This window comes from Podarcis muralis, chromosome 6 (assembly GCF_964188315.1).
Source record: "Podarcis muralis chromosome 6, rPodMur119.hap1.1, whole genome shotgun sequence".
NCBI lineage: Eukaryota > Metazoa > Chordata > Lepidosauria > Squamata > Lacertidae > Podarcis > Podarcis muralis.
This window is the reverse complement of record NC_135660.1, coordinates 23,789,680-23,817,392: the sequence shown is the minus strand read 5'-3', so window position 1 is coordinate 23,817,392 and position 27,713 is coordinate 23,789,680. Positions and strand designations below refer to the sequence as shown.

The 27,713-nt window shown below is 42.7% G+C and overlaps 2 protein-coding genes across 3 annotated transcripts in view; one reads left to right on the top strand and one right to left on the bottom strand.

Annotated features, from left to right (window-relative positions):
• MED12L (mediator complex subunit 12L) overlaps nucleotides 1-5,303 on the top strand; it is a 168,554-nt gene extending 163,251 nt beyond the window's left edge. Inside the window, exons 43-44 of the mRNA XM_077929875.1 lie at nucleotides 3,244-3,325; nucleotides 4,695-5,303. Of these exons, the coding sequence (XP_077786001.1) occupies nucleotides 3,244-3,325; nucleotides 4,695-4,747 (135 nt within the window). The 3' untranslated portion in view covers nucleotides 4,748-5,303. The remainder of the gene's footprint in view (nucleotides 1-3,243; nucleotides 3,326-4,694) is intronic.
• A 3,936-nt stretch (nucleotides 5,304-9,239) lies between these two features.
• IGSF10 (immunoglobulin superfamily member 10) lies at nucleotides 9,240-26,302 on the bottom strand. 2 transcript variants are annotated; one of them, XM_077929866.1, is made up of 6 exons: nucleotides 26,075-26,302; nucleotides 24,262-24,391; nucleotides 23,585-23,975; nucleotides 16,492-20,877; nucleotides 14,256-15,156; nucleotides 9,240-12,457 (listed from the first exon to the last, which is right to left on the bottom strand). In XM_077929866.1, exons 1-6 carry the CDS (start codon nucleotides 26,266-26,268, stop codon nucleotides 10,549-10,551), a joined length of 7,911 nt encoding a protein of 2,636 aa, XP_077785992.1. In that variant the 5' UTR covers nucleotides 26,269-26,302; the 3' UTR covers nucleotides 9,240-10,548. The 2 variants fall into 2 exon arrangements, with proteins under 2 accessions (XP_077785992.1, XP_077785993.1); XM_077929867.1 differs by having other exon boundaries at nucleotides 24,262-24,434; nucleotides 26,075-26,189.
• Between the last annotated feature and the right edge of the window lie 1,411 nt (nucleotides 26,303-27,713).

Sequence of the window (27,713 nt, the reverse complement as noted above, 5' to 3'; positions counted from 1 at the left end):
AGCAAGCACATTTTATAGAAATGGTTCCTTCAACCAGAATTTCATGAAATTCATATTCTGAGCGCAAAGAGCACAGATTTCTATGGAAGGGATTTTCTGGCCCTTCAGAATCGGGTTAGCCTGCTTTGCTCAATAACACTACAACATCCATGGCTCGGTGAGACTGAGTGAAGAATGCTTGAGAGCTTCATCAGTATGCATAACATTAATCATAAAGGCTGCTGACTCTCATGCATGCACACATTTCATACACAGTTGGGTTGCATGGTAGAGTTTGACATGCAAAAGGATCAAACATGCTCTAATGAAAGAGATGTATGTATACTAGCCAACCTTTCCATCTGAGAACCCTTTGCACTGTCTTATATTAGCTTTATTTTTACTGAAATATCTCTGTTTTCTTTTCAAACTCAGCTTGTATTTCCCTTTTAAAGTTCATTTGCATACATGATACCTGATATAGAGTGGGTTTTATTTTCATTATCGGCTTCATAATATGTACACATGCCTCCAGCAGCTGAACATTTCCTCTGTATAACTGAAGGAATATGAATGTATAATTTATTATTTGGATGTATGGAAAATATTATTAGCTAGATGAGAATGTAGGCTTCTAAACTTCCAACAAAATACTGGGAACACAGCTCCAGTTGCTGAACCCTCCAACAACTTGAAAGAACAATTCCAGAGGGATCCATTATCTTCTGAATGAACATAGGAAAAAGATGCTAAAGCTTGAACTTTCTAATTTTCTTTCTTAGAAAACAAAATAGAAAAGAGTACCAAGTGATCCCTTATTCCAGCACTCCAAAATACATGTGCGGTTTCATGCCAGGGTCATTCAGATTGTTGGCTAAACATCTAAGGCACAGAGCATCAAATGTTATATTGTTGTCAGTATTGCATGTGTGAAGTTTTATCACCACCACCATCATACTTTACAGGATATAATGTCTGAAGGACCTGAAGGTTTGTCCATAGAAATCTGTGGATCTGTGAATTCTTACTAGGAGGGGAGAAGAATTTTGTTGTATGTACATTTATTGTTCACCCTTGGAGTATATGGAGGCCGATAAGCATTCTTTAAATGGTTTAAGAGATGATCCCTTGTCAGGAATCACGACCATCTGTTGATGAGAAGGGCAGTTCACCCCAGCTGGTTAAAGCCAGTCTAGCTGCAGGGTTTTTTTTACCTTACAGCTCTGTGGTGCTTTTTAAAGAGCCCGCTGTGTATCACTGTTAACTTACCATATTCTCTGTACAATGCTGAACAAGCTGGGCTGGAGTCAGCTTCCCAAGTCCAGTAGTCTGGAGAAAACATGGGTTTTTCAAGGTTTTCTGATTCATGGTGGCATCGCAACATCTTGGCATAATCTTTCTCTTTCCTCCAGTCATCCTGAGTTGTCGGTCCTATTTCTCCCCATCCCTGGCTCCCCTTCTAGGTTCTTGGACTTGTTTGGAGAAACTAATGGCGGGGGGGGGGGTGTTCATCCAGTGTCCAAGAGAATTCTTTGCAACTAGGTAAAGGTAAAAGGTAAAGGGACCCCTTACCATTAGGTCCAGTCGTGACTGACTCTGGGGTTGCGGTGCTCATTTTGCTTTACTGGCTAAGGGAGCCGGCGTACAGCTTCCGGGTCATGTGGCCAGCATGACTAAGCCACTTCTGGCGAACCAGAGGGACCGAGCAACGGGAGCTCACCCTGCCGCAGGGATTCGAACCGCCGATCTTCTGATCAGCAAGTCCTAGGCTCTGTGGTTTAACCCACAGTGCCACCCGCGTCCCAGCTTTGCAACTACCTGTCTCTAAATCCAGTGTCTCTAAATCCAGTGTAGGCTTGTCCTTAGGGCAAATGAGGCACTACCCCATCAACCTCAGTTTGCCCTCAGCCAGCCCCTACCTGCCTGGCTTCTTACTTAAGACCACCACTTTCTGCTTCCAGCTGAGAATGTGAGAAGTTTTGCAGTTGTGTGACAGAGATGGCAAGAGACTGTACCACTTCCCTCTCAGGTTCATGGCTGGAGCCAGCAATGACAGACCTGAACAGCATTGGATTTGCTGATGCCTTAATCTGATACATAGTTGTAAAACTATGTAAACTATGTAAAGGTGGGGCTGAGTTTTGAGCCCTCTTTTTACAGACCCTCCAAGGGAGACTTTTCCAGGGACACCCCCAATTTAGTTAAGCTGTCCCAGTTTCTGATTTGATCCCCACATGTCCCACTTTTCCTTAGGATGTTCCTATTTTCATGGGAGAAATATGGAGTTATCCGACCCCTAAGCCGTCTGAACTCAATCCTGTATAAAGGTAAAGGTAAAGGTACCCCTGCCCGTACGGGCCAGTCTTGACAGACTCTAGGGTTGTGCGCTCATCTCACTCTATAGGCCGGGAGCCAGCGCTGTCCGCAGACACTTCCGGGTCACGTGGCCAGCGTGACAAGCTGCATCTGGCGAGCCAGCGCAGCACACGGAACGCTGTTTACCTTCCCACTGGTAAGCGGTCCCTATTTATCTACTTGCACCCAGAGGTGCTTTCGAACTGCTAGGTTGGCAGGCGCTGGGACCGAACAACGGGAGCGCACCCCGCCGCGGGGATTCGAACCGTCGATCATGCGATCAGCAAGTCCTAGGCGCTGAGGTTTTACCCACAGCGCCACCCGCGTCCCCTTCAATCCTGTATAGGGAAGTTTTATTAATGTTTAATGTTTTATTATGTTTTTATATATACTGGAAGCTGCCCAGAGTGGCTGGGGCAACCCAGTAAGATGTGTGAGGTATAAATAGTAAAACCATCATTATGGAATGGGACACCCCTATTTTCATCGGAGAAATGTTGGAGGGTATGTTTTTATATTGCATTTTCCTGTGAGTAAAAGAGGGCTGCCTCTTCACTCACATGATTCTTACACCCAAGCTGTTCTGCACAGCAATATCTTCACCAAAACAGGTGTGGCCCAGTATCCTTGCACCAATGCACTGATCAACCTGAATTGAACTGAGATTAGAAGCCTGGTCTACCAGGCCAAGCCGATTGTTTCACATGGATTCCTCCAAGGGGAGGAGAAGAGAAGTTTGGTTTCAGTCACAGATTTAATGTGCAAGCTAGACTAGAATGAAAGGGTTATTTCTCATTACTCTCCTAAGTGGCATCTTTCTTCTCAGGCTGGCAAGAATACATTGCAGGCATTGTAGGTATACCTGCTAGTGTGTTGCTGAATTTTTCCCCCTGGTGTTGAATATTGCAGTTTCCAAGACAAGGCTTGCAGCAGACACAACAGCAACAACAGACGGCTGCCCTCGTCAGACAACTCCAAAAACAGCTGTCAAGTAAGTATGCAGCACTGGATAAAGTATTTTGTGTTTCTACAGCTGGGAAGTACATTTTCTGCCAGTTAACTTTCCGCAAGTAATAAATATCGATGTAGTCAGTTCTGGTTTAAAGTAGTTTAGTTTGTGATAAGGCCCATAACCTGAAAATTGCCACGTGCATGGATGCTGTTGATCAGTAGGGGTAGGTCTGGGTACTGGATATGATCTGCTACGGATGTACATCTAAGTTGTATAGCTCATACCCAGAATACTCAAAATAGTTGATCAAACTTTTAAAACTGGTTTAACCAGCAAGTGTTTGTGAGAGAAGCAACTGAGTAACTTGTGCCTCTCCAGGGCTACAGTTCCCAAAGGAGAGGAATTGGTACAGGCAATCCTAGTTTTGCGGAGGGGCTTCCGTTCCGGACCTCTACATGTGTCAGCAGAGCACACAAAAGCCCATTCTGCCCAGCTTTGCCCCATTCCACCTCTACCCCACTCCTGCTGTCCCCCTTTTCATGACAACATGGGGTTACTTCCAAATTTGGTGCCATGCGTGTATGTGCAATTGTGCATCATTTGGATGTGCCTAAACTGGGAGTTGCCTGTATTTATAAGGAGGGAAGCCAGGGCAGTGAAACCAGACACTTGCAAGCCAAGAAATGTGCTGATTTTTTGGTTCTAAATCACACAACTTCTACAGATCAAGCCATTACCAGCCATACGTAGCAGTCCTTGGTTTTGCTACCTGTTTGGCACTGCAAAAAATCAAATCAAATCAGGGTGAGGTTGTCAAGCACATGACAAACCACAACACATGGGTGATGGCCGGTGTCGTGGGCTACATGTTCAACTGCCCTGCAGTGCCATTTTTTTGCAACAGGGCTTTGATGGTCAGACCTTACACTTGATGAAGATTTTTTGTTAGCGATAAGACATCCCGAACACCAATCGACACACATTCATGGGAGATACAGTCCACTGAAATGTTCATTTGTAGGATCAACCTCACCACTAGTTGTGATTCTAGGTGGCTGTTGAAGCTAAGGCACTTTCATGCCATTGGTTTCAAATGCCTTGATACCACTTTAAACAGTCATGGCTTCCCCCCCCCCCCAAAGATTTCTGGGAATTGTAGTTTAAGGGTGCTGAGAGTTTTTCAGTGACCTCTATTCCCCATTAAATAACCGAAAACACAGAGTTGTAATGTGTTTGGTTTGTGTAGCATTTGCCACCAATTTATCTGTACTTGCCAATACGTTCTTTCTGAAATCAGTGGGGCTCCTCCGCACATTAACCTGACATTAAATCTCATTGACTTCAGTAACTTGGCACAGGATTTTAACATTTGGGCACGTTCTCCCCACCCCCCACCCCCGTTTCCTAGGTAACCAGCCGCAGCAAGGTGTGAATCCATATGGCCATCCTTCAAACTTCTGAATCTGGAAGGTGAAAATAAGACAAAGTGTTTGCACTGAGGAATAGGGGAACAGAATTTGTTGCACTAAATATCTCCCCCCCCCCAATTTTTTGTGCTGCAACTGATGTGAATATATAAGAAATAGGTGATTTTTTGTTTTGTTTTTGCACTTAACTAATTATAAATGTATGGATTATGTGGGATTATATGAAGAACATTTGTTGCTGAAGAATATATGGATTTGGGGCTTTTAGGGTATAAACACTCCTTGCTCCCCTCTACAGGATTAAAAATTCTTCCTTTCTTCTTTTTTGTGGAAAACAAGTTTTGTTTTTCTTAAGAACTGCACTGGACCAAACTACTTACGAAAAAGGCACTTCCATTTTTTTTTTATTTAATGCACAAGGTGGTTCCCCCCCCCCCCCTGTTTTCGGTAAAATGTGTATTGATTTCGGTTTTTTAAATTAGTTTTGATCATGTTTGTAGATTTCATAAGCACTTTATAAAAGAATTTGTTTGCAAAGTTCCTGATTTTTTTGTTGCTTTTATTGTGGTAATAAAGTTCCTGAAGGAGGATCCTTACTTGTATTCATCAAGTTTCTATTTAAAAATCCAGTAGTTTGACAATAATAAGCCTACTAGACTTCAGTACAAATCTCCGTAGTAAGATCTCCTACCTGCAGATGATCAAAATGAGTACCCAAAACCTAAATAATCACATGTTCAGTCATGCTCAGGGTTGCAGCCTATAACTGCAGTTTGAGACTAGAATAATTAAATGCATAGGTTTTCATTCTGTTTCCTGTAATTCCGCTGGAGATATGCTAACATGGGTTTCCACAGCATGCACCGGAAATTAAGATAACCATTTTCTATTTCTCAGTGTGGGTATTTCAGAATAATTTCAGGGAAGTTGTTTAATCTTCTTCTAAGTCTCCTTCCAGGTATTCTAAACAGTTTTCCAAAAGATTTCATAATACAGTTGAAATGTAAGGAAATAGCTGTTTTCTGAAATGCTGTAGAACTATTACTTTCCTATGGTTTTTCCATATATATTAAATAAAATCACTTCATCCACTCAACTGGGTCTACACTCCCCATGAAAAAATGTTCCTTTACACAAACTGTCATGTCTAGAAGATGGGTAGTTTTATTTTTGTATGACTTTATTCAGTCATGAAACCCTAGCTGCAGTCTAAAGTGGTACATTTCAGACCAAGGTTTACCACCTCATCTGCTGTTTGTGAGAACTAGGCCTTAGTTTTCTAGTCACAGAAATAGTTACTTATTATTTTGTACGGTGGGTGTTCAAAAATTTTTAGTTGTGTAAATAAATTCAGCTGTATTTATTTATAAATTCGCTGCCAAAGCACAAGTAAATTATCATCAGATTTATTACTATAAAAACAGAAACTATTTTAATCTTGTGGAAGTGGCATTTGCCCATATTCGAGTAAAGAATAATCAAAAGAAATTACTGTTTTGTGAATTTTTAGTATTCTGTGATAACCTTTTAGAATTAGATGCACAAATTTTGAATGTGACTCATGTAGGGCATTTAAAAAAATACTTGAGACTATTTGACTGTGTTTTCTGTATGAACCTTTCATTTGCCTTGTGATAAGCCGATCGTAAGGCTTACTGTGAATAAACAATCTCTACTGAGCAAATTAGTCAGATTATGTCAAATGAAATCTGCATTGCTATACCCAGCTGATACATTTCTACCTTCCCACAGGATGTCCAAATCTTTAGTGTAATAAATAATTTTTGAACTGTTGTGTTCGTTGTGAAAACATCTGCACAATGATCCACCTGCACCCAGTACCTGCCTACTTATGCAATGAAAATATGCCTATGCAATATGACTTTTGATTCTTCTTTCCCTCTTCCTGTTCTGCCTCCCCATATGTCCTCAAAGTCTGTTTCAGAGGGTCCCCAATTCCTCTGGAACAGATTTTTGAGGACACCAGGGGCCAGAAAGGGGCGAAAGGAAGAAGCTCCGTTTCAGGAGTGGACTTGTGCTATGCTAGTTCCAGATTTCATTACATTGGGAGTTACTCCTCAAAATATGAAGGCATAGTTCCCTTAATATTGTAGGTTTTCTTATGTTATTAAGAGCTGAAAATATATTTTAATGTATCTGTCGGAATCTCCGTTCAACCCAGCTGATAAGGCTCATCTTCGGAATCGCCTCCCGACGATTAATTGACGACCTGATCCTTTGATAAGGCCTCAGGCACGTTGTCCCAGCAGAGCATCAAAACAGCACGTGGAAGGATGAGATAGTATGAGCTACATTGCTATGCTTTATTTTCTAGCTACGCAGAGAGCAAAGAAATATACATCCCCTCCCTGTGTGAGCAAAGAGCAACCGAACAAAGGAACAAAGGAAACAGGAAACCACTAACATCACATCCCGTCTCCCTTTCCCGTTAGACTGGAAGGTCTCTGGAATGTAAACAGAGTGCTGTGACTCCCAGCAGCTGCTCAGGGATAAGAACAGAAACTAACGGTATCTTGTGTGTCAAAAAGTTGCAGGTGTGTGTTGACCTCTGCTGCCACTGTGTATATTATGGCAGAGGTAGAATAGCACTCACTTGCATGCTCTGTTACACCTGTTCAGCCTGTGTGAACTTCAGGGTTTTTTGTCCCAATGTCATTTGGCCTTTAGTTATGCGGAAGCTCATCTATCATTTTTCTGACAGTCCCCAATGTTTGGATGGGTTCTTTTGTTGATAATCTTCTTGGGATTTTACCATCCTGGTTTAAACATTACATCAAATTATTTAAAGAGCACACCTGAATTAATGGTTGTCGAAACTCTTTTACTCACGCTTTGGGGACACTTTCTCTCCATGAACCCTGTCCATGCACATGAATTTTAGAATGGAGTTTAAATAAGTACGCAAGAATGACCTTAATGGGTCAGACAGGGCTGTCTTAAGCATATGCAGCGCCGGGGTGCAAAGATCTGCCCGGCGCCCTCCCCCGGTTGCGCAGGAGGGTAGAGCCAGCTGCCCACCTCAGCATATCGCTGGCTCAGTCGCCCCCAAACTCACAGCGCAGAGCCGCCCACAGCAGAAGAGCCCACTCCAACCGACTGATGGGCTCTTCCCCAGACTCAACTCTTGGGCCCCGGACTCTCGACCTGGCGCCCGTGAGAGCCCGGGTGCCCTACACCCCTAGCGCCTATAGGTAAGACAGCCCTGGGGTCAGATCAGTATTCTGTTTCCCACACAGCCGCATCCAAATGCATCTGGAACCGTCTTTACCAACTTAGTAATGCACATAAGTTGCGGGCTTACTGTACACACATAGCTAGCAAAGCCTAAATTTCTCTTTACGTGGATCAAGAAAAAGATGAACCTTCCATAAAAATTATGGATGCTGCTCTCCAAATGTTTTTGGACTATAGCTTCCTGGCCGTTGGCCATGCTGGCTGGGGCTGATGGGGATTGGAGCCCAACAACATCTAGAGAGTCACAGGTTCTCAACCTTGGTTGACGCAGCTCTTTCATTCTTACAGATTTGGAACTTGACTGCAGAGGCTAAGGACAGGTTGTGATTGCTCTAGACCAGTAGCCGCCCAGCTGTTGTTGGACGACATCTCTAGCCAATCCTGACCACTGGCCATGGCGGCTGGGGATGATAAGAGCTCAACAACAGCTGGAGGGCCATAGGTTCCCTACCAGTGCTCTATACCCTTAAAAACATCACACCAGAACGTTCTGTTTTCACTTGATTGGGTAATATTATTACATTGTGCTGCTCACAATTGTGGAACTCTTTTTCTCTTGGATATTGTGAAAGTTTTGCATCCAAACAGATCCTCCCCTGCAGAACAAAGGAAAATACTGTCAAGGTGTTCCTGTTATCTGCTCAGGTTCTGGATGTCCTCGACCCAGCAAAGACCAAATCTGGGAATACAGCATACAGTGGTACCTCGGGTTAAGTACTTAATTCATTCCGGAGGTCCATTCTTAACCTGAAACTGTTCTTAACCTGAAGCACTACTTTAGCTAATGGGGCCTCCTGCTGCCGCCGTGCCGCTGGAGCACTATTTCTGTTATCATCCTGAAGCAAAGTTCTTAACCTGAAGCACTATTTCTGGGTTAGCAGAGTCTGTAACCTGAAGTGCCTGTAACCTGAAGCATATGTAACCCAAGGTACCACTGTATTTCCATCAGGAGAAAGGCTGTTCCTGCTATAGTTTTGCCCATAGTCAACTGGCATGATAGTGGTTGTAATATTTGCAGGAGGCAGTGTGATGGAGTTGCCATCATCTCTTGGCACTGGCAGAGAGGCAAGATAAGATAAGTGAAACATGCATTCAGATCCAGGAGTGGAGCAGGTAAACTATATCTAGGTCTGGGCTGCTACTTTTTGATCCTTATGTGTGTGTTTTTAACCAGCCAGTAAGAATAAACCACAATTTCCTATAGTTCAGACATACCAGGAAAAGATATGCCATTTTCAGATTTTCAGTTAAATGCACATTTCTTAAAAGAGTTTAGAAGTATGAATTTTATTCAGGTCCCAATAAAGTAGCTAGCATCTTAAGCATGTAGAAAAAGGTTGCTAATTCTTGCTTTCCCTCTTGGAGGTACAGCGTCACACAACAGTTGTGGGCTTAGGCTGGTGGATCAAGATTTGTGCCATGTTAGCTGCATATTCACCTCTTCTGCAACAAGCTAGATGCAGAGAATCATGTATGGTCAGCAGTCTATAATGCAGTGGGAGTTCTGTGCCTGAAGGGTATTGGCATAGCCTGCGGTCTGGGATCCAGAGTTCTCCTACTCTGACAGAGCACAGCCTTATATCACTAGAGTCAAAGTTCTATCCTATGTGGCACGTATAAACAGATGTCTTTTGTGGCTGCCCTAAAAATATACCTTAATTGACAGGCAATATAAAAATATTTACAATAAATAAATAAGGTACTCGGCGCAATTTCTTGGAGACAGCTGTATTCTGTTGGAGTAGATCAAAGGTTCTTTCTTTGCACCAATTTTTCAGCCAAAGTGCCTCCAGGTGCCCAGAACAAGCAAGAAGAAACGTACACTGTCCTACTGCTTCCTCCTCAGTCTCTGTTCATGCATTGCATACTTATTAAACTTAAAGGCACTTTATATTCTTTTTTATGTAAAATGTTTAGCAGTTGAATGGCAATTATACATCTGCACTTCTTTATATGCAGATCTGATTGCTTTTTTATTTTACAAAAATAATCCATATTGTCTTTAAAATAAAGCACACACAACCCTATCAAACTATTTTCTACTGGTTCTTCCATAGCCCCACAAAAAAGGACTCCTGCGTGAAAGAACTAAATTTCAGTATTACAAAATTGGCAGCACCTTTTTGTTTTTAAAAAACAACAGTTGTAAGATAGATACAAAATATTCATATTTGTCCACAAGGTAACGAACAGCCATCCCATTTCTTCTTTTTTCTTTACGTATCTTATATTTCATACTTCTTGTACTACTACCAAATGGGAAGTAAGAAACAACTTTTTAACAAACCCATCCTTGCACTAAATATTTCAAGTTATATTGCGATGGATTTGACTGTCTGTAGTCAAGATGTAAGTGCCTTAAGTTCTCAATGTCGCTTTAAAAACACCTCTAATATATTCATATCGGAACATGATACAATTTTTCTCCAAATCTTTCTGTCTGTTACTGTGTCTATTGTAAACTGAGAATCGCAATTTTAACGCATCTGACATGACTGCTTTTGATTAAACATCTTCGAAAGCCAAACTTTGGCTCCTGATTAGCCTTTGTTATCAATTGTTCAGGCTGCATTTCTCGTCTCAGATAACTTGAACGTATGTTACTGTGGAATCGCTGCCAAGCTGGTTCTTAGCCATGCACTTATAGATGCCAGCATCTGACAGCTTTGGATTCTGAATTACTAATGTTCCTTGTGGATGGAGAAGTTCGCTTCCAGATGGCCGGCCTTTGCTGCCTGTGGAAAGTAACGAGTGGTCAGGGAGCTCCCATGTAATTTCTGGATTTGGTATTCCCAGTGCCATGCAGTGAAGCTGAACTGGTACCCCAGCCACTGTGCGGATATTCCTTGGCGGTCTGTTTGTAATCCGTGGCGGGTGTGCCACAATAATTACAAAAACAACTACCGTTGAATCACCAGCGTAGTTCTGAGCTTTGCATGCATAACTTCCTCTGTCATGGATGGTGGTTTCTCTGATAATGAGGGTGCCATTTTCCAGTAACATATATCTCCCATGAATCTGAGGCCGGTCTAGGACGTCACCATTGGGGACTGTCCATATTATGCTTGGCTTGGGGCTTCCGCCAGCAAGGCAGTGAAGGGATAACGGTTCCCCACTTATGCTTTTTATTGTTCCTCTTGGGTGGATAAAGATGGTGGGTTTCTGGCCAACTTCCAATATGATCAACTTTTCAATGTAACCAACTTTATTTTTAGCAGCACACCGGTACTTGCCTGCATCTGCTTTGGAAGGACTATAGATGACAAGGGTGCCATTGTCCCCCAAGAAGTAATTGAGTGTTCTAAAACCACTGGAAACTCTTGTTCCATTGGGTAACATCCAGATTATCTCAGGAGGCGGATTTCCATCTACAGAGCAGTTCAAAAAGGCAGTTTTCCCAGCCTTTGCTATTACTTTCTCGTTAAATGGATTTCTGAACATTGGTCTCCTAAGCATTTCTAACACCTCCAGCTGGACCACCAATATGCTTTCTCCGCCATCGTTACGTGCCACACAGACAAACTCTGCTGTATCTGAAGACCTTACGTTACGAATTTCAAGAGTCCCATTTTTGTGTACTGTTATTCTACTCCCATAGTACGGGGCTGTTAGGAAAATATTGTCAGGCATAATCCACATGATTTGGGGTATGGGCGTTCCTTCAGCTCTGCAGTCTATTTGTTTCTTTGAGTGTTTTATGGCTGTTGTTTTAATGATAGTCTTGTTTGTATACAACCCATTGATGAGAGGCGGTTTAGAGATTACTTCAAGTTTATAAAGCCTTGTATCATCTCCACCAGAGTTGCGAGCAACACATATGTATTCTCCAGCATCTATGAGCCTCACCTTTGTGACGGACAAGGATCCATTAGCATGAAGAAAATACCTGTGATTGGAAGCTGAAATCATGTCGTTGGAAGGCAACAACCAGAAAATGTTCGGCTTAGGTTGACCAGTGGTTTCACAGTTGAAAAGTGCAGTGTCTCCTGCTCTGACCTTTACATAGGTCTTGGAATTCTGCTTGATCCGTGGCGCCGCTGCTAGCACTGTTATGTGCACTTTCATTTCGTCTTTCCCAAGTGTGTTTTGAGCATAACACGTGTAGTCGCCCTCTTCAGCTATTCCCACCTTGTTGAAATACAGTGTCCCGTTGTCAAACAGTGTGTACCTACGAGACCTGTGCCCGCTGTCATCTGCTTGCATCACGTTGTTGATCATTGTGCCGTCTGGCAAACTCCAAGATATCTCTGGTTCAGGGGACCCGGAAGCTTTGCAGTCCACTTTCAAGTCCTTCCCGTAAGGCACCAGTTTCTTAAAATACTGCTTTTGATCGATTTTTGCAGGCTTCATTGTCACGCTGACTTTCATTAGGATCAAGTCGTCTCCCATTTTATTCCTAGCCACGCATATATAGTCACCAGCATCCTTTTCTGTGACTCTTTCAACAGCCAAGGATCCATTGGGATGCACATGGATTCGACTCCCCATTCTAAAAAGCAATGGAAGAAAGGAAAGGTGTTTAGTCCGGTATACTTAAGAACAGACATAGGCAAACTCGGCCCTCCAGATGTTTTGGGACTACAACTCCCATCATCCCTAGCTAACAGGACCAGTGGCCAGGGATGATGGGAATTATCTCAAAACATCTGGAGGGCCAAGTTTGCCTATGCCTGCCTAAGAGCCCTTCTGGGAGAACCCAAAGGCCCCTTCAGTCCAGAATTCTGTTTTGACAGCGTTCAAGCACATGCCTATGGGAAGCCCACAACTAGAATCTTATATGCCAAGAAATACGGAGACCATAACTGTAAAACCACTGATTCTCAATGACATTAAAGACAAGCTAAGATATGAGTGCATTGAGTAGAAGCATTTGGAAGTTCCTTTGAGTCCTCTTCCGGAGTCATGAGTTGCACCAAGCAACTCCTCCCATGGCATCTCTGCATATTGTGTGAACTTCTGCACAAGGGGGGGGGGTTCACACATAGATGTATGTGCAAAGGCTTCCATGTTGTCTTAAATCAGAATTGTGCAGGATTCCAGGTTGTGTGGAAGCCTTTGGAAGCCCCTCTCCCTCCATCTACAGCTTGACTTGGTGGGAAATTTCCTTTGTCAAATATAAGAGCAAACTGCAAGCCTACTTGCTCTTCAAATGGCATGCACTAGTTTGGATCAGGAAAGTGCAAACATATCACTCCTCTGCTCATTCTATTTGGAAGCCTTGCAGAGAGCTGGCAGATGTTAATTAGGTGGACCAGACTCCAGGGATCTGCAATCTGTTTGGATTTAGATGCTTTGTTTAGGTCAGTCTAGAGATCACAAGATTTGTTACTGCCAAGCTCTAATATGGAAACCACTGGCTTCACTTAAGAACTCAATTGATGGTTAGTGGCCAAAATGTTGGGCAGAATTGTATTACTATTGCAAACTCGTCCAAAATAAAATAAAATACTATGATATTGATGCTGTGGAGCTGCAACCACCCAACCTAGGAATGAGGTTTTAATGGAAATAATACATTTACAAACAAGAACTCATAGGAGCCTTGCTTGTCCCTGAAGTGGCTGTGGTGAAGACAGCCCTAACTGGACTGGAACAGTATGGGAAAATGTGCTTCAACCCTTATATCATCAGTCTCATTCTTAAATACTGTAGCACTGTACTGCTCTGGCATCTAAAGGTGCAGTCCAAAACTTCCACACCTGTTAGTGGAGTTTAAAGGAATGCCAAGACCACAACTGCATCTGCAGTCACAGCATCTGGGTAGAAAGGTCAGGGCAATGGCTGGTGGCTTAGCCAGCAGAGTTGGCTGGAGAAACACTTCCATCAAATTCAACCACTACCACTCCACAGCCTGGTATAAGGAGGGTTTGGATTGTTCTGCAAGTCACTCAGCAAATGACAGCTCGACACCCCTCATATCAAAGTACCAGAGCAGCTCAGCAAAGGGCGTCAAGAAATTCATTTGTTTGATTCAGCCCTCTTTGACACAAAGGCAGAACAGTTCATTTGTCCCAGAAACTTTATCGTTCTTCTCCAGCACAACACTATCCAATGCAAAACCCAATGGTCCCAATATACTGTACTTTTCCGTGTATAAGACTAGTGGGGTTTATTAAAATTTATGTTTTTTTGTGAGTGGTCTTATACATGGATACAATCTCCCCCATTTTCTCAGTTTGGAGTCCCCTAAAATAGGGGGCGTCTTATACATGGGGGTGTGTTATACACGGAAAAATACGGTAGCTAATCAAGCAAATAAGTAATGCTGCGAATTTCACGAGACCTACCTGTGCCACTGATCAACAACAGCTTTTGAAGGTAATCTCCATATTATCTTGGGTCTTGGCTCCCCTGTAGCTGAGCAGTTCAGAAGCAACCTGTCCCCAAAATTCAGCTGAGTCAGTCTTTGGGATGAAACTGTGATTCTGGGGACTGTATCGCTATGTTCTACCTGGATGATGACCACTCTCCTCTCTGAGCCAGTGGAGCTGGTGGCTATGCATTCATAATTCCCACTGTCAGAAGGGCTGATATTCCTGATGTAAAGGGTTCCATTAGGGAAAAGGAAAAATTTGCCATTTATATACTGCAAAGGCTTCACCTCTGTTCCATCGAAGAGAACCCAGTGAACGTAGGGCTGTGGGTTTCCTTTGGCAGTGCAGGGCAGCTTCAAGCTTCCCCCGATATTCTCCAACATACGTTGCTTCTTCTCTTCCAGTATAATGGGTGGTGCAGCAATAACTTGCAGCCTCACCGTCATTGTATCTGAACCAGCTGCATTGCTTGCTGTGCATGTGTAAATCCCTCTGTCGTAAACACTGACTTTCTTTATCACCAGCGTGCCATCTGCTTGCACAGAAACAGCCTCATTTCCCATAGAAGATTCTGAGATGTAAGTTTTGTTTGCGAGGATCCATGATACAGTAGGAATGGGACGGCCTTCGGCTGTGCATTTCAGGGCTACTGGCTTGTCAGAGTGAACAGTAATAATTTTGGACCTTCCCTCCAGGATTCGAGGTGGATAAGTCACCACCGACAATGTGATAAGAAGCCTGTCGGAGCCATGCTGATTGGCAGCCACACAGAGGTACTGTCCGCGGTCCTGGATGTTGACGTTCTGGATGGAGAGAGTCCCGTTGGGAAGAACCTCAAATCTGTTATCACGCTTGTGTTTTGACGCATCAACCCCTAGTTGAAAGAGATGGAAAGAAAATTAGCCTAATCTCTGTATGAAAATCTTCCTTTTTTGATTTGCTTGGCAAGTCAAATGATTTTTATTTTGGGTTTTTTTACTGCATTTCTATTGCTTTTGTGCTTCATCCCTTTTCTAAACTTTTCATCCTAAAAAACCCACTTTAATAAACGACCGAATTTACTTGAATCTAATGCTCACCTTTTTTGGCCAAATTGTGTTGCGAAAATTAAGGTGCACGTTAGATTCGATGGCACATTTACATTCACCAGCAATTTTTTTGGGGGGTTTCAAGGTTCTGAAAACTAAGGTGCATGTTAGATTTGATGGTGCAGTTGACGAGTAAATATGGTTTTTTAATATATATTAGGGAACCAAAAAAATCAGCTGTAAGCTCAAATTATCCTTTCATATGTAGAGTTATATAGTAAGTAGAAGTAAAATGCAGGTAAGTCATCAGAGTTGCAGCCCTGCATGAGAATAAGAACATGGGGAGCTGCCTTATACAGAGTCAGACCATTGGATCATCTAACTCAGTGACTGGCAGTGGCTCTCCAGGCAGCAGCCTCTCCCAGATGTATCTGGAGATCACAGAGATTGACCCTGGGACCTTCCACATGCAAGGCACATACCCTACTGCTAAGTAGGGCTGGGCGTTATCTGGTTTTCAACATTGTGATATATCCCCAGCAAAATATTGTGATATATCAGTCTGAAATAAGGATGGAGCTATGTACAGGCACTGGCTAGCTTCACAGTTTCTCTTGTATCTTCATTTTTGCATAGCGCGCGCACACACACACACAGATAACGATTTGTGAAATATTGCCAGGTCAAAATTTATAAAACCGATCTCACAATACGGACTTCAAACTGGTTTTGGGTGATATATTGATATATCACCCAGCCCTACTGCTGAGTTATGACCCCTCCCCAATACTGCTTTTCAAGTCCCACGGAAGAAGAAAGGATTTCTACAACTGTGTTCAAAGGCACGATTGTATTTATAATACCACATTTCCTCTAAGATGCTCAGGGCAATACATGTGGTTCTTTCCCCCCGCTCTCCATTTTGTCCTCACAATTGCCTGGTAGAGAAGGCAGCTACTGCAGAGAGTATGGCTGCCCCAGGGCCACACACTTTTGAACCAGAGTCCCCCTGGTCCTACCCCAACACACGAATCACTATAACACAATGGCCCTCAAAACCCAACCCAAGGGCTATAAGCATTCTTAAGATATTAATACTGCCCAGACTACATCCTAGCTTGTATCTTGTGTATATATAAAAAAAGAAAAAGAAATATTCCACATAAACTTGAGAAACGTACCTGATGATACCTTGGTCCAGTGTATTATTGGCCGAGGGTTCCCACTGGCTTCGCAAGGGATGAAAGCATCTGAATTAGCCAAGACAGTAAACGCTGCCAGTTTCCCTCCAATTATCCTGGGTCTTGCCCCCCTGCGTTGGTGGAACAAATCTAAGGTTATCTGATTGGTGGTAGTGACTTCCTGGTCTATGGTCTTCTCAGCCCGATTCTTCACGTGATTGTTCTTATCCTTCCTCCACAAAGGAGTATATTGTGTGGAGCTCTGTGGGGACTTAAATCTGCCCAATGTGCTGACCGTGAAAGTTTCGCCACTTTCTGTAGCCTCCTGCCAAGACAGTTTCCCCTGCCTGAGAGGTGCAGTGGTTTGTGTGATAGCTGGCATGAGCGTTGTTTGGGGTGCTAATGGGCTAGGGGACTGTGTGCTGGGGTATCTTGCATTAGTAGGAGTTTGGGTACTTATCTCAATTTTAAGAGAAAAAGCTGCTTTTGTTGTTTGGCCTTTTTTGCTAGCTTCCCATCCTACAGTCTGATCTGATTCCTTATCAGCAGCCACTGTAGTAGCCTGAGTCAGTCTGCTGGACTCTGGTGCCTGTGTTACCAAGGATGTGCCTGGTATCGCTGTGATCGTGCTGGCTGTGTCCAAGAACGATACAGTGAGCGGGATCACAGTCGCAGGTTTTTCAGAAGACGAGTTATCCACTGCTATCTCAGTAGTGACCGTATTTTCGGTAGGAATATTCCTGATTAATACCTGAGTGGCTGGTGTGGATTTATTCTCTGCAGTTGTGTCAGCTGTGCCAAGACTGGGTGTCCGTGGTGTAGTTCTAATGGCATCCATACTAGTGGATTTTGAAAACAGTTCATCTGTTAGGGGGCTGGCAGCTTGCCTTATGCTTTCAGCTGTTGTAAAAGCAGGAGAAGCCGTGGGTTTTTTGGACACCGTAGCAAAACCTTTGCTGAGAATGATGTTTCTGTATGACGACACGGGATTTTTCAGAGGCCTTCTCCTCCTCTGACCCCTCCTTCTGCCTGGTCTTAACGCTCTGAATCTGGCAACGTTAGTTTTAACACGGACAGTAGTAGCTGGAATGAGAATTGGTAGGATGCTGCTGGTGACATCTGTTTCTTTTCCTAGAACAGTTGTATTGGAGACAAAGGCTGAAGATGGCAGTTCTGTAGCATCAAGCGATAGCAGGGGGACTAGTTTTACTAGCATCATGTTGTCACTGGTGGGTTGAATTAGGGGATCATCAGTTCGGTTCTCAGTCTTAGAAACAGCACTTTTATATGTGGGTGATGTTGTGTATGCTGGCATTGGAACTGTAGTTTGGAGAGGCAAAACAGATACTCTAGGTGAGGGTTCGTTGCTTGTTTGCATCTTGGGTTCCTCCTCCAGTAGCTGCTTTTGTGCATCATTGCTTCCAAAGAAATTATGCAAAGGAATTTCCCCTGTTGGAACAACGGAAGAGGCCTTAGTTCCAAGAGCGGAAAGGGTAGATTTCATAACCAAAGGTGACATGACAGATATGGTTTCCATGCCAGTCCTGGGGCTATGGATAGTTGCCATTGGGAGTCTGATGCTAAATGATGGGTTTGCGTCAGTGATTCCTTGTAATGCTGCACTAGATTTTACTTCTCTGTGCGATACAACTTGCATGCTTTCAGGATAGAAGGGGATTGTTGTTGAAGTTGTATGTTCTTCAGCTGCAACCAGTTTGTTTCTTGAGAATGCCCAAAACTGATTTACAGTGGTTGCTTCTGGGTGATGAGTTTTATATGAAGTGGAAAGAGGGGCTTGAGAGACAGTCTGTTCAAGAGATTTGTTGGGAGGGGATAAGGCAGGTGTGCTCACTTCTACAGGAGGAGGTAGAGTTGTACTTGCTTGAGCAAACCGTGATTTAACAAAAGCAAATCTACGACCTGCAATGTTGGAAATACGGCCAGGTCTAATTATTCGTCTTCTATTAGAGATTTTTCTTCGTCTGCTATACTGCCTGGGGGGGAGTGGCGGGTTGTGAGTTGTAGCACCCCCAACTACCTTAATCTGCTGGTGAGTGACAATGGGTGAGCTTGGAGGTAACCGAGGCACTATTTTTTGTGTACTGTAAGCATACATATGCCTAAATACATCATCATCAGGAACATTGGTTGTCACTAGAGATACCTGGTGATTGGATTTCTTTGGTACTTTCTCAGTTGCCTCTGTAAATAAATCAGGTTTTTCAGTATTTTTGTGGGTAGCTGCAGACAGGGTATTCTTGGTAATATTCATTGCTGGTGTGATTGTTGGTGTGGCTTTTAGTTGCAAATTGTTTCTCCCAGATGATATCAAGCTCTGAAAAGTACTTAAAGCTTCTGTAGAAGTACTTAGTGGACTATAAGATGGTGTTGTTAATGGCTCCATGTTGGCAGATAGTGTGTGAGATGCTTCGAGAGACGTTTCTTCAAGTTTAAGTTCTGCAAGTAACTTCTGGTTCTTGGGCGTCTTGTAATTCATAACCACTGGGCTGGTTACTGGAGTTGTGGTTTCTGTAACCATGCTGGATGTTGCCAAAGAACGGAAATCATTTGACATGCTTCCAAATTCTGCTGTCACTACATTTCCAGAGGCTTCTCTCAGAGTGGATATCGCAGGTCTTTTAGTTGCTAGTAGAATAAATCCTTCCTCTGGAAATATATCATCTCCAGATGTCTCTTCCAGATTTTCAGAAGTCTTTAAGGACAACAGAACCTTTACTGTTGGTTTTGCTGTGGCATTTTCTTGCTTTCTTGGAAAAGTGGCTTTTTTCTTCGTTTTTTCCAAAAATGCTGCCCAGCGCAATGGATCAATTCTCCTAGTGGAAGGATCAAATTGCCTCAGGCGCCCTCTAAACCGTTTGTTCGTCTTGTCCTTGTTGCGCCTGTAAATCTCTTTGCGATTGGCACTGGCTTTGTTCTGTGTGGGCTGATTTATATATGAATCTTTAGTGGGTTCCTCGCTGGTTACTTGGGTTTGCCTGGCAGATGAAGGATTTTGAGGTTTGGTGGTAACTTTATACTCTTCATTGCCAGATCCATCTGCTGCCTCATCCTCTAGCTGAATATCGAGTTTTTGTGACCTGTTCAAATTCCTTTCAACTACTACTTGGTAAACCAAAATATCAACGCCATATTTATTAGCAGCGACACACATGAAGTAACCACCATCCCGGTCTGTTGTTCGTTGTATTTTTAATGTGCCATTGTGAAAAAGAAGCTTGTTTTTTGAAGAGTGGTGAAGAACCATGTGCTCAGGTAGGATCCAGGTAACAGGGGCACCTGGGGCACCTGTAGACGGGCATGGAAGGTGAAGTGTGTCACCTAAAAATATGGAAAACCGAGGGCCGTTTAAATGGCTGTGTTCTATATAAGGATCTATCACAGTAATCCTAACAGTCAGGACATCAGCATCAACATAATTGGTTCCTATACAGTGATAAACTCCACTGTCAAAATTATCTGCTGCATGCAACATGAGTTTTCCAGATTTTTTTATCACGATTCTCCCATCTTCACTAATATATGGCGCTCTAATCTTGCTCCCATCTGCTAATACCCACTCAGTTACAGGGGTAGGGTCTCCAAGCACTTGGCAGTCCAGTTCCACAGACCCCCCTACTAAAACGGTGTATTCAGTTATTGTGGTGTTTTCTCGTAAGATCATGGCCCAGTTTTGCCGTTCTGATTTTGGGAGATTGACCGGGAGGGCAATTTGAGCATTTGTGAAATACTGGATGTGCAGAGTGTTGAGAGTGGTTGATGTCCTGTCCAGTTGCAATGAAACTTGTCCCTGCATCAACCAGTAAGGCTCAGCTCTCAGTTCAGCTTCTACATCAGTGAATAGCTCGTCATTTTTGGAATCTGTTTGCTTGTACTTATAACTGATGTAAGGCAGTTCTGTCAATAACAGTTCCCTTTCCAGTTTTAACGGAGAATCGCTGTAAAGGGCCAGGATGCTCCACAACTGCTGAATATACTCGTGGTCAATGCTACACACAAGGAATGTTGACAAGGATACTTCAAGAACTGTGGTGCTGTCGATTTTTTTTAGTGTAACTGGAGACACCTTTGCAGGCTTTTGCACATTGCAGATCAGGTTTGCTCGATTTCCAGCTTGGTCTGTCATGTTGAATACTATGGATCCTATGGGAGCCATAAAATCTCTGGGAGAAACTGACGTAAAGCCACCATCCTCAGGAGCAGTGATGTTTTTCAATTTCAAGGCTGGGTCTATAGTTGGCTTAACACAATTAAAATCTGAGGGTTGCATGCCGCTTAACTGCTTGCCTTTAAAAATTCCAGGATTGGCACACAATGGGCATTGCAGAACACCAGAAACACCTCTGTCTTTTTTGCACTTGACAACATCTGGAAAGGAGATAGAAACAGTAAAAATTATTTTTGCTTGACTGATTCACGCATAAAAGCAACAGGTCCTGTTATGCTGATAGATATTTCTGGTGTCCATGAAATATGACAGACCTCAGTCAGCAATCATTTGGATCTGTTTAGGAGCCAGCCAGTGCAGTAATTGATGATTAGCCATGGTTACTACAGAATGGGAAGGAAAGGAACCAGAAAGGAACTAGATCAAGGACAAAGGCCTGGGACTCAGCCCTCAGAACGAGCACAAGGGAAAGAGGATGCTAGATGTAGACATTAGAAAAATTACACAAGAACAGAGAAGACAGATTTGGGTAAGGCCACACGTTTAATGCCCATTGCCCAAAGTTTATGTTGAAATCTGAACTTTGGTCCTGTGTTATGTCTAGTCCCCATCTTGCTTCAATGCGCATGTTCTTGGCCATAGACTTTTCCCCCACTTTCTAATAGGCATGCAAATGCATAATTGCATTCAGAAAACTGTTCATTCCTTGCCCATTCCTAGCAACAAAATAGTTCCCAACGATAGAAAATATCTACTCTCCCACCCCACTAGTTAGGAATGCTTCCACCATGGGTTTCAAATTATTTCCAACAAGAGTCGAACATATAATTTTTAAGAGGTATTCCATTTTTCTACTTGGTATTGTAATTGGAAATATATTAGAACACGTTGTTGTTTTATCTGTTACTCATTTATACAAGTTTTTGCAATAAAAACATATGCTGTAGGATCAGAACAGTAACCTATCTGTGGCTATATCTTGAAACGGCGGCAAATACATATTTAGGAGAGGAATTTTGCCAGACACAGTTTTATTTGAGATTGTTCTATTTTATTCATTTAAAGTTTTTGGCATCTCCATAATGTGAAGTTTGTAACACAAGCTTCTTGCCACATACCAGAGAAGAGGGAGGAAGTTGCATTTTTCTCTTATAACTATGGGATAATATAAACAAGAGAGGAACAAAGGCTAGATTCCTGTGGAAGTTCTATGCAAGAGCTGTCAAATCTCTAGATCATTTTGGTGAAAATTCTCATTTCTGTATTATCTCTCCAGGGAATCATTTGTCAAACACATCTTTTGGTGAAGCAGTTCAGGGGAAAAATCCCTTCTGTTTACAATTAGTTATGAAAACAATGGATTCAAATATAGCAAACTCTACTGTTCCATTAATAAAGAAAATGTGACTGACTCTGCAGACTTGAAAGTGCCCTAATGTAAAATGAAATACATCAAAATATTCTGTATTTATGATCAAGAAGGCTGCAACATTTTCTTTAATAAAAAGGACACCCCAATTAATCTGGCATCAGATTTTTTAGGGAATACAAGTACTGTTGACCATAAAACTGTACAAAAACTAGGTTGCAGGCACACTTGAGGGAAAGCTTCATCTAATGTGCCAGGCATGATGTACTCAAGCACAATCTTAAAACAAAATCCATGTGCTTTTTCAGAACCACCAGCCTTGCGTCTGATCAACGTAAGATTTATTTAATCAGGGGATAGCCCTAGTGGTTAGATTTTATTTGAAGGAGGATGTGGTCTCTCAGATTTTCTTTTCTTTAAGGTATACGATGCTATGCTGAAAATCCTAACAATTATTGCGGTGCTGTGATTCCTGGGCACTGAAGATTGAAGTGCTGGCGAAAATTAGAATAGCTTAAAGGAGACCACCGGCAGTTTGAGGTATTTTCTTACACATGTTCTGTGGGGAAATAGCTGGTTAAGTAGCACTGCCAACAGAACCAATGGCCCTTTTGAGGAAGAGTGGGACACGGGTGGCGCTGTGGGTTAAACCACAGAGCCTAGGGCTTGCCAATCAGAAGGTCGGCGGTTTGAATCCCCGCGACGGGGTGAGCTCCCGTTGCTCAGTCCCAGCTCCTGCCAACCTAGCAGTTCGAAAGCACGTCAAAGTGCAAGTAGATAAATAGGTGGGAAGGTAAACGGCGTTTCCGTGCGCTGCTCTGGTTTGCCAGAAGCGGCTTAGTCATGCTGGCCACATGACCCGGAAGCTCGGCCAATAAAGCGAGATGAGCGCCACAACCCCAGAGTCGGTCACGACTGGACCTAATGGTCAGGGGTCCCTTTACCTTTACCCTCTCAATATGAAGTAGAGAGTGTGGCTATTGGGGAAAAAGGAATTCTTATTGGTGGTCCCCTTGTTGCAGGACAAGCTATCTGGGTGGGGTGGGGGCTCACCTGTCACCTACATTAATGCATTTTCAACAGCAAATACTTTTTTGTTGTTCTCCCAAGCCTTTTAACATAATTGTATATGCTTTTAACACCATTTAAACATTGATAGCAATATTTCAGTCTCTGCTATTATGGTGGTGGGTTGTTTTTAGCCCTTAATAATAGTGCTTAGACTATTGGACAATGGCTAGCATGATGTTTTATTCTTTGTCGGTGGTTCTGCATTTTTGTGATTTCTGATATCAATGGTATAACATGTTCTTAAATTGCTTTATTGCTATTACATTATGGGATAATTGGCACATAATACAATACACAGAGTAACCGCAAAGGCTTCAAATGGACTATTTAACAGCCACATGAACCTCCTACTATTTTTATTTTTTATTTTATGGAAACCATTTTGGAATCCTTGTCAGAGGAGGGTAAAAATGCTTCCAGAAATAAATGCAAGTTGAGTATATAAATAAAAAGAGAATATTTGATACCTGGCTGCCGTTCTGCCCACTCACCAAACCATTTCATTTCGCAGTCACAAGCCCAAGGGTTCCCGTGAAGGTAGAGGCTTTCTAACTCAGACATATATGTGAAAATGTCTCGAGGCAGAGAAGAAAGCAAGTTGTCAGACAAGTAGATATGCTTTATGGAGGATGTTTTGAACATCTGGAGGTAGCACAAGGTGACGAAAGTATCCGAGTGAAGCTGCTTGAGCAAATTTCCTTCTAAGTGGACTAGTTTCAGTGATGTAAGGCCGTAGAAAGCTTTGGGGTTTACAAATTCAATTTGGTTATGATCCATGTGCAACCGTACCAAATTCACGAGACCATGAAACATGCCTGCTTCAATAACTTTGACTTTGTTATAGCTCATCTTCAAGACCTGTTGACAGAATAATAATAATAATAATAATAATAATAATAATATTAAAAAATTGAGCAAAATAGGAACACCATCTGAAGAATAAAAAGCAACCCTATTCAAATGTTACATTAAAGCAAGGGAGCAGCTGGTTCAGCAGTGAGAACAACTTTTAAAACTGAAGTTAGATAGGCTGTAAACCTGCACCCATAGTATGTATGCTATTCGTTTTTTAAAGGGCCGAAGGTAAAAATTTGGCACAGCTCTATACAGAACCAATGATGGATAATTCCCAGTTCATTCTTACCTGCAACAGGCGCAAATCAGAGAATGTCCTGTCTTGAATTGTATGTATCTGATTACTGTGCAACATCAACAACTCCAACTTCTCCAGGCCAGAAAAATCTGTTTCAGTCAGTTTAACCAAACTGTTGTAACTGTAACAAACATTTCATTCCAGATCTGGGTTTAGTCAGTCAGCTATAGTTCAAAGGCAAAACAAACAAACAAAAACAGAGTCTCTCTTTTGCAAATAAGCAAATAATTTTTAGTTAAAACTTGCCATGTCAATTTCAGAATAGCTTTATCAGTACAGTGGCAGATGGAAATTCATAGGTATACGCACCCCTAGAATGAATGCCTATGACTTGTGATTATACAGGTTGCTTTATTTACTTAAAATAGATATATTCCACTTCCCTGCTGGAACTCCCAAAGCACAGCAAACCAACAACTTTCCAAACTATATAGTAGATACTCACGAATTCACAATGTAAACAATAAAATGCTATCAAGCTTTCCATGAAGCATACCTCCTAAGTCATCAGCAAAGACCCTGGAATAGTTTAGGCAGGGCTTATACCTTAAAGCCTAACCTCTTAGTGCTCTTTAGTATTCACAATAAGGGTTCATGTCCAGCTCTAGTTATCAGTCACAGGGACTCCTTGCTAGCTTGCCAATTTCAGTGGAAGTAGTATGAAGGTCCACTAGGCAGAGCCAAGGCCTCCCCTCACCAAAGTGCTGTTGAACATAACCTGCACAGTGAACAGAGTACTGAACCTACATTGACACAAATCATTTACTGAATCCAAATCAGGCACTGGTGCCTTCCCCTGCAATCTTACTCTATGCCTATCCCTAAAGCTACCTATAGTGCAGACAGGTAAGGAGAGTTTGCATGAGTATGGAGGTCCTGCACTACAAGATACAGCAGCAAATGATCAGTGCAGACCAACCATTTTTGGTGTCTCCATCCGCACTGGTCATTAGAGACACCTGTAACTAAGAACCTTTACTCAGATCAGCTCATTTCCTTCTCCTTCCCTATCTATTTTCCTTTGGTGCTGTCCATTTTTAGAGCATAAATCTGAGGGCAGAAACATTTTTTTAAAAAAGAAATGATTTGTAAGTCACTTTGGGAGCCTTTTTTGGCTGAAATGCAAGGGGAGGAAATCTTTAAATAAGTAACAGCATCCCCAGACCTTTCCTCAGTCATACCATAACTATGGTATTGGATAGGATAACCCTGAGGCTTTCATCGGAATACTATACTTGGAGCAGCCAGGGCAACTAAGCATCATGGAACCTGCAATTCCCATGACACTGAGCTGCCAGGGACGTACTCTAGCTATTTAAAACAAAAACAAAAACCTAGATACCATTGCTTCTGATAATCTTGTGGCTGCATCATAAGAGGAGAAGTGCATGAGCCTCAGGCCTATTGTTGCTTCTGTATGTAACGCTAAAGCACTGTTTAGTATTACATCCAAAACAGGTACAAGGCTGCCAGTATGAAACAACAACAAAACGGGAAAGAGAGAAAACTCATGTGATGACAAACACACAGGCGGTCCATCCTGTCATCATAGGCAAGTTCAAACTTGGTTAATGTCTCAGTTGATCAAATGAATCAGAGCTTAATTCAAGTGAAAGTTGATACACGGATTGGCAAGGAATGAAGCAAGGTGGGCTTTGATCTCTTCCAAGTCAGTGAAATGGGGCTTCACGGATAAGTGTGTGCCCCAGTTAAGTCTCCTATGGCATGTTAGTTTTAGCAGGTGGGGGTAACTGGTTCTCCTTACCGCACATTACAAATTCAAGCAATATTGTTGTAAACCTACCCTAAGTTGATGCGCTCCACATTTGGGGAGATTTGTGCTGGGATGGTAGTGAAATACCGGAATGTGCAATGTACTTCGGTGGGTACATAGCAGGCGCAGTGCTTAGGACACGCACTGCTGCGAGGAAAAGCGGCCCAGCAGAACCCAAGCAGAAAACCTAGAAAACAGGGGTTGCGTCTTCCTGTTCCTTCCATCCTGCATGGAGACCTTGACGCAACAGCAATCTTAGCAAGCTGTAGGGAACAGAACACAACACAAGTTATCGTGTCAAGATGAGACGTCACAAATTCATATCTTTGACCTCAGGACTTGTTTAGAATAAAGCCTGCCTTAGAAACAGTACAAGAAAGGTCCTTCATATTATTTTATTTTTTAAAAAAACACACACAACAACTCTGCAGGGGTTTCTTGTTTGTTTTTTTAAGAAAATAACATTCCTTCGCAGCTTCTTTCTTTTAGTGAATGTGGGGAGGGGAGAGAGTTCGTGTTGACAGGTATTAAAAACTGAAATCTGACACGCTACTGAGTCTATTGTTCCAAATAAATAAGCCCACTCTTTCATTATTTAGAGTGTTCATAAATCTGTTTGTGGTTTGTCTTTGCCAAAAAACACGTTGAGTCCTTCTTTGCCAAGTAATTTAGGCCTCAGAAAAAGAAAAAAAAGAAAAAGTTTAGAAGACGACTGTGGTGGTTAAGAAAGCTAATAAGCTATGACAGGACTGACAGCAGTTAAACTTTATCCCACTTTCCCCACGGTTTTTTAGATTTTACAAGCAGTGCCCCCTTCCTCCTCCTCCTGTTTTGTTAATGCTGCAGAATCAGAGCAGAGTTCAACTGTAGATTAAAGGGGCACTGAGTAGTCTTATATTTGAATAAACAGTGTTTACTGTTTGGCTAGGTTAATTTTAGATTAATTAATATTTTGGAAGTAAATGCTAGATTTCCAGTACAGAGTCTTGAGTCAATACTGAGCATTCTATAGCGCTTTTGAATGTACGAAGCACTCCACTCCTTAAGAGTAATACATATTGAGTAATTAATTTCACAAGCTAGCATAATAATTGCAGAATCTAGGAGGTTAGAATGGTGGACTCTACTGCTCTAGCATGCTGCAAATGGTTAGGGAGTGTCAGGGAGAGGCAGCTTCAAATCCCTTCTCTGCTTTGCCAGCCCTCTAGGTGACAGTGGGCCGGTCACCCACTCTCAGCCTAGCCAACCTCATAGGGTTGTTGTGTGTGTGTGTGTGTGTGTGTGTGTGTGTGTGTGTGTGAGAGAGAGAGAGAGAGAGAGAGAGAGAGAGAAATAAGGTATTTCTATCCTAACTTAGAAGGGACGCGGGTGGCACTGTGGGTTAAACCACAGAGCCTAGGGCTTGCCGATCAGAAGGTTGGCGGTTCGAATCCCCGTGACGGGGTGAGCTCCTGTTGCTCGGTCCCTGCTCCTGCCAACCTAGCAGTTCGAAAGCACGTCAAAGTGCAAGTAGATAAATAGGTACCACTCCGGCGGGAAGGTAAACGGCGTTTCCGTGTGCTGCTCTGGTTCGCCAGAAGCAGCTTAGTCATGCTGGCCACATGACCAATAAAGTGAGCTGTACGCCGGCTCCCTCGGCCAATAAAGCGAGATGAGCGCCGCAACCCCA